Source organism: Malurus melanocephalus, unplaced genomic scaffold (assembly GCF_030028575.1).
Source record: "Malurus melanocephalus ecotype Western Australia unplaced genomic scaffold, MMel_1.1 scaffold_1044, whole genome shotgun sequence".
Classification (NCBI taxonomy): domain Eukaryota; kingdom Metazoa; phylum Chordata; class Aves; order Passeriformes; family Maluridae; genus Malurus; species Malurus melanocephalus.
The window spans coordinates 35973-43226 of record NW_026624276.1 but is presented as its reverse complement, the minus strand read 5'-3'; the positions used below and the strand labels follow the sequence as shown (position 1 = coordinate 43226).

Sequence of the window (7254 nt, the reverse complement as noted above, 5' to 3'; positions counted from 1 at the left end):
AGACACTCCTTAAATTGGGCACAAAACACAGATTCTGCCTTAAACCGGGCACAGAAACACAAATACTGTCCTTAAATGGGGCACAGAGCACACACATCCCTTAAAGTGGGCATAAAACACAAATACTGTCCTTAAACCGAGTACAGAGCACAGACACTGTCCTTAAATTGGGTAGAGCAGAGACACCCCTTGAAGTGGGCATAAAACACAAATACTGTCCTTAAACTAGGCACAGAAACATAGATACTGCCCTTAAACCAGGCATAAAACCACAAAAAACTGGGCACAGAGCACAGACACCCCTTAAATGGGGCACWAACCCCAGAGCAAACCCTTCCTTCACTGGGAGTGTCCAAGGCCAGGCTGGACACAGCAAAGGTGTCCCTGCCATGGAACGGGATCACGGACAGGGGAAGGTGTCCCTTCCATGGAATGGGATCAGGGACAGGGGAAGGTGTCCCTGCCATGGAACGGGATCACGGACAGGGGAAGGTATCCCTGCCATGGCATTGGGATGAGTTTTGAGGTCCTTTCCACTCCAAACCACTCCAGGACTCCGTGCCCTCTTTCCCCCACCCACTTTCATTCCCAGCTTTGCTCTCTGCTCCCTGGGCAGAAGCTCAGCCCAGCTCCAGCTCTGCAAATTCCCTCCTGCAGCCTGCCCAGAGAAGCAGAATCAAGAAAAACCATCCCAATCCCGAGCCTTCCTCAGCCAGGCAGCTCTGGGAATCATCAGCTCCGAGGATTCACGAGGAGTTGTTAAAGCTCCACCTGCTGACAGCACAGCCCCACATTCCAAACCCCAAAATCAGTGTGAAACTGTGGGATCCAGGCAGTGGGAAAATAAAAGAAACCTCTGCAATAAGAATATTGACCTAAACTTACAGAGGAAGCAGGAAAATGCACCTGGAACGTTTTGGGCTGCTGGAAAATGTGTTTGGAGGGAAAAGGCACCAAACCCTGATGGCTCTGGAGATGCTCAGGGACATCACTCAACATCTCAGCGGGGCTGGGCCCCTCTCTGCCCTGTTCAGGCAAAAACAAGGAGGATTTCCAGCACGGGAAGGGGCTGGCTGAAGGAATTCCAAGGAAGGAGAACCCCAGAGTGATGGGAATGCGGGGAGTGTCCACAGCCAGGCTGGACATTGGGGCTGGGAGCAGCCTGGGACAGTGGGAGGGGTCCCTGCCATGGAATGGGATCAGGGACAGAGGAAAGGGAATGGGATCAGGGACATGGGAAGGTGTCTAGCACATGGAGCAGCTCTCTTGAGGGAATTCCAAGGAAGCAGAACCCAGAGTGATGGGAATGCTGGAAGCTCAGATCTCCCCAGGGCAATTCCTTCTGCAAGATCAACATCTGACCCCTCTGATCAGATCTCATGGGGGTAAACCTTTCCTTTCTCAATATCACTTTTAGCTGGGATATCCTGGAACCCCTGCAGAGGATGGGACACTTCTCAGCCCCAGTTTTGTCCACTTTTAGGGACAAAATCCCTTACTCAGCACCGATTTCCTCCTGAATGGCCAAAGCTGCACTGCCCAAAGGCAGCTCTGCAGGCTGATGGATTGGAGGGAATCTGTAAGGAGCAGATGCTAAGGAAAAGGGCACGAGTGGGACCCCAAATGCCTGGATTTGCACAAACCTGCCCTGAGAGGGAACATTTGGTTGGAAATGGTTCCTTATTTTCACTGCAGCCCTGGGGCTGACAAAAGGCTCTTGTTTGTATTCACTGCAGATGGCAGAGGTAGCAAAGTGAAATTTGAAAATAACAGATCTTGGGTGGGACCCAGGGGTGTTCCCGAGGGGCAGGAGCGGTGTCCCTGCTGCTCCCCCCAAAATCAGGGAGACAAGAGAGGATTTGGGTTCCACAACAGGGAAATGGAGCTGGGAAGGGGCTGGAGCCCCAGGAGGGGCTGGGGGAGCTGGGAAAGGGGCTCAGCCTGGAGCAAAGGGGGATCAGGGGGGACCTTGTGGCTCTGCACAACTCCCTGACAGGAGGGGGCAGCCGGGGGGGTCGGGCTGTGCTCCAGGGAACAGGGACAGGAGGAGAGGGAACGGCCTCAGGCTGGGCCAGGGCAGGGGCAGGGGGGACAACTGCAGGAATTTCCCCATGGAAAGGGGGGTCAGGCATAGGAACTGCCCAAGGAGGTTTGGAGTCCCCATCCCTGGAGGTGTCCCAGAAATTCCTGTCCGTAACACTTGGGGCTCAGGGCTGGGGACAAGGTGGGCATTGGAGACAGGGTGGATTTGATGCTCTGGGAGGGTTTTTCCAGCCTCAGGGATCTGGGACAGCTGAGGACACTGAGGTGACACCAGCTCCACATGGACACTGCCCAGCCACTGGGTGTGGAATAAAAACCCAAACCCAACCAAAAACCCGCACTGCAACGCTCCCGAAATGGGGACCTATTCCTGCTCTGCCTCCCTTTGGGAGAGTTTATTCCCACTAATGAGGTGCCAAATTTTAAATCTTGATTTTCAAAGGCTGAAAGAAACAAATAAAAACTCCTCCAGCTTGTAAACGGGCCTTCATTTAAAGAGAAAACTCTAACAAAATGCAAATTCCAGGCTTCCCTCCCCTGCCCTTACCATCCCACCTCTCACGGCTCTCCAAACACAACTGACTTATGGAGCCCTAATGTTTTACAAAATCCACAACTTTCCAGGTTTAAAAGCAATTCTGGCATCCCAGGTCTTACAGCAGAGCAAAACAAAGACTCTGAAATCTCTGTTATTTTCTCCTTTTGGAACGCTACAGCAGYTATTGAGTTTAATCATTAAATTTCCATTCTTAACCTCCCAAAGATGCTGCAGAACAGAGCAGCCAGTTGAGCTCCAGCACAGATATTTACACTGCTTTTATGGCTGCCATTAACTCAGCACAGACTTGGCAATGCTTTCCCTCACTCCACAGTGCCAGGGGCTCTTCTGCTCCAAAAATCTGATATTTTCGGGATTCCACATCCCCGCAATCGGCTCCAACAAAGGATGCCATTGTTTTTGAGGGATTTCAGACTCGTAAAGGGAGTGCAATAAAGTTGAGAATCCTCACCCCAAGGAGCAGGAACGGGAGCAGAGCAGGAGGTGATTGCTGGAGCCAGGCCCAGCATCAGGAAGGAGCCAGGGGAGGGCTGGGATCGGGAGTTTGGGGGACAAAGGCCAGAGCAGCCCAGGCAGGCGCAGATCAGGGGTGGTAGAGTTGGACTCTGCCCTCAGGGTTTGAGCCAGGCTCAGGGACACCGCAAGGTTTGAACTCGGAATTTCCTCAGGCTGCTCTGGCTGGGGCAGCAAAGCCCAATGAAACCTGAAGTGGGGCTCAGCAGGCCCCAAAGCGGGGCTCAGCAAAGCCTGAAGTGGGGCTCAGCAAAGCCCAAAGTGGGGCCCAGCACCCAGGCTGAGCAGGAGTTGGATCCCAGTCACTTCTGGGGTTCCAGGGTGGGGATTTGTTGGGTTTTGCTTTGGTTTTTTTTCCCTTTTTGCTACTTTAAGGCTCTTTTTCAATGCCAGCTCCTCCAGGCACCAGTGACCACCAGAAAGGGCAGTGCCAGAGTGGGAAGTGGCAGTGGGAATGGCTGCACTGGGAATGGTGGGAATGGCTGCACTGGGAATGGCTGCACAGGGAATGGTGGGAAAGGCTGGACTGGGAATGTCCGCATTTGGAATTCCTGCTGTGGGAATGGCTGCTCTGGGAATTCCTGCAGTGGGAATGGCTGCTCTGGGAATTCCTGCAGTGGGAATTGTTGCCCATCCCTGCTGTCCAGGTGCCATGGGCAGCCCATCTCCTGCTCCCATTCCCCATGAACACACGCATGGCACCAAGGTGATGGAAACACCTCCAGCCTCCCTCCATCCTCTCCCAGGACAATCCCTTTCCCAGGTCCATCTCTTTTTCCAGAACCATCCCCTTTCCCAGGACAATCCCTTTCCCAGGACCATCCCCTTTCCCAGGACCATCCCTTTCCCCTGAGCTCCTCCCTCCCCACTCTGATCCCTCTGGAACCCCAAGACAGATCCAGGAGCAGCTCCTCACCTGCTGCTGGGAATTGTAGTCGAAGAGCCCGACGGTGGCGGCGGCCGAGTCCACGGGGACCTGAGTGCCGGAATAATCGAACTGCAGTGGCTCCATGCCCACGTGCTCCATGGCATCCAGGGGCACACTCTGGGATTCCATGTTGGAGAAATCCTCCACAGGCTTGGCCCCGTTGGTGCTGGCCAGCTGGGCCAGGCCCTCAGAGCCATTCTGGCTGGGGCCCAGCAGATCSACCTCACTGGCCGAGTTCTGGCAGTTCCCGGGCGTGCGGCTGCGGGAGGGAAAAAGCAATCAGGAAAAATAGCCATGAATGGTCCAGGCCACAGTCACACCCCCAGAACTGCTTGGAGGAGGGGGAAAAAGGCAGGGGGGAAATAAAAAGATGKCCTGGAATAGTTTCCTGAGTTAACTGTAGGGAGAAATTGGTGTATTTAAAAAAAAATAAATGAAAAATAAACCAGGAATGCTCCAGCCCAGCATTGCACAATCCCMGAACCACCAGAACTGCTTGGAGGTGGGGGAAAATAGAGGGGGAAAATGAAAAGATGGTCTGAAATAGTTCCCTGAGTTAATTGCAAGGAGAATTATTAATTCATATTTCTATTCATAAATGAAAAATAAAAGCATGAATTCTCCAGGCCAGCATCAAACCCCCAGAACTGCTTGGAGGTGGGGGAAAAAAGGGAGGGAAATAAATAAGAAGATGGTCTGGAAAAATAAAAATCTATTCTCAAAAAAATTAGGGAATAACACCCAAATTCTATGGAGAAATTGGCGTATTTAAAAAATACACAGAAGTTAAAACCAGGAATGGTCCAGCCCAGCATCAGACCCCCAGAATTGCTCAGAGGTAGGGGAAAAAAGGGAGAGAAATAAAAAGATGGTCTGAAATAGYTCCCTSAGTTAATCATAGGGAGAAATGAATGTAGTGAAAAAAATAAATGAAAAACAAAGCAGGAATGCTCCATCCCAGCATCACACACTCCCAGACCCCAGAACTGCTTGAAGCTGGTGCAGTAGAGGGGAGATAAGTAAAAAGATGGTCTGGAGTGACCTGGAATCCCTGGACGCCCTTGGGAAGTTGGGAATGAATTCCCACCTTTGCTTTGCCTCCACGCAGTTTTTCTWTCCCTATTGAAACAATTTTACCTCAACCCATGAGTTTCTCTATTTTCCCCTTCAGATTCTCTTTGGTCAGAGYGAGAGCCTGGAGGGGCTGAGCTGGCTGGGCTCAGACCCCAGCACAATTAATGATTCATTAATGATTAATTAACGATGAACCAGCAGGGCACATACCTGAAGTCTTTGACGTCGGCGTCGATGCCATTCTGGACGGGCAATCCGTTGGATTTATCCATCACATCCCCCTCCTCTTTCAGATCTCCCAGTTTATCTCCATCAAACGTGCCCTTGCTTTTCTTATCCCCTTTGTCGTTCTCGTCGCTCTCTGCATCCCTCGGCCCCTGGGCAAACGAGAGCTTGTTTGATTGAATAATCTGAGGTTTCACATCSATTTTCCTGTCACCCCGAGATGGTGACAAATCAGACACCATAAACCACCATAAAACAAGTAACTTGTAAACATTAATTCTTACCAAAAAATACATTAAAATACAAAATATTCAATAATAATCGAATAAATAAAGGGGTTTAATCTGTTCCAAATGGGTTTCTGCCATTTGGTTATTCAAGGTTTGCTTCTGTAGGCTCTAAAAATCCCACCCCAAAGTAATTTTTAAGAGTTCTCTTTCTAGATGGGRCTTGAGCACTTCAAAATCACCCCCAGCAAACGCTGCAGGGGCAAAAACAGAATTTGTGCCTCTCTGGAGTGCCAGGCTCAGGGTCAGACACAGATCCTGATGGGACCAATGCCTGTGTCTGAAAATCATCTCAGTCTGGGGACACCAGCACAAATTCCAAGGCACAGCTCATCTAAAAACACTCAAATCAATCACTGCCTCAAACATTGGCTCTGGTAATCCCAAATCACAATTTCTTTGGGAGAAAAGGGAAAAAGAAATAGGAAAAAAGGATTTCTGTTGTGTTGAGCATTTCATGAGTGGTGTTACATCTGATTTCTRTCCTTAATGTCTGCGTTTGATTTCACTTGGGAGAAGAATAAAGGGTGATGATGCCCGGGGCAGTGCTTGAACAACAAAAGGGAGAGGAAAAACAAGATAATTTATGATAAAAACCAGCAAGGGGCATATAAACAGATTTATCAGAGCCAGCTCTGGTGCTGTCACAAGCCCAGACATCCAAACCCTGCCTCAAACTCAACTGTTTGGGAAAAGTGCTCTGTACACAACATTTGAGCCTCAATCCACTGAACCCTTTCCCCTCTAACTTTTCTTATTTTTAACTTTTCTAAATTTCCTTAGCAATTCTCTCTAACTGGAGGGAGGATCTTTCCTTCATATTTAGAGAAAAAAAAATTTGTTCTGAAAGCAAAAATTGGTGGGAGAGATTTTTCCCTCATATTTAGAGGAAAAAAAAATTGTTCTGAAAGCAAAAATTTGCAGATGCTGCTTCTTGAAGAAAATAAAATTTTTATTGGAATTTAAAATGTAACTTTTCATTATATACTTTATTATATTTTAAATTTTTTATGATAATATAAAATATTCCTTGGAAATGCCAGCTGTAAGTCCAGGTTTGGAGCGATATTCCCCCAAATAATGGGGGTTCAACAGTGACAGTGGGGTCACTGCTGTCACCCTGATTGTGCTGAGGATCAAACCTCTCCCCAAAGCCCAATYTGGATAAATTGGCTCCTTCCCCTGAGTGCCCTTACCCCAAAAATCCTCCCTGTTCAGCTCAGGGCTCTCCCAGGCAGCCCCTAAAGAGGGTGAGCAGCCCCAGCAGGGATGGGGGCAGCAGCAGAGCAGCTYCCTGGGGTGCTGGGCACGGCATCCCAAGGAGGATTTCCCATAATCTCTGCACCCTTTTCCCAGTGTGGGGCTGGTTTGATGCCACCTCTCCCTGAATCCTGAAATTCCAGGCAGCACCACCTCTGCTCCTTCCCCACCCCATAAAACACAGGGAYRCTRMCTTTTCCCATGGGAAACCAGACAGCAATCCCAGCTGGAGTGTCTCTGGGGCCGTGTCCCATCTCTGGGATCTTCCCATTGTGTGARGCAGCAAAAGGCAGCCACGGGCTCAGGGAAGGTTTTTGTGCAACTTCTTCCAAAGATCTGCTTGGATGGGGTGATCCTGGTAAAGG

At 49.9% G+C, this 7254-nt stretch overlaps 1 protein-coding gene across 1 annotated transcript in view; it reads right to left on the bottom strand.

Annotated features, from left to right (window-relative positions):
- PUM1 (pumilio RNA binding family member 1) overlaps positions 1-7254 on the bottom strand; it is a gene marked incomplete at its 3' end in the record, with an annotated part of 70883 nt that overhangs the window by 32292 nt on the left and 31337 nt on the right. The window contains exons 6-7 of the mRNA XM_057386744.1: positions 5328-5494; positions 4032-4302 (exon numbers count right to left, since the gene is read on the bottom strand). Of these exons, the coding sequence (XP_057242727.1) occupies positions 4032-4302; positions 5328-5494 (438 nt within the window). The remainder of the gene's footprint in view (positions 1-4031; positions 4303-5327; positions 5495-7254) is intronic.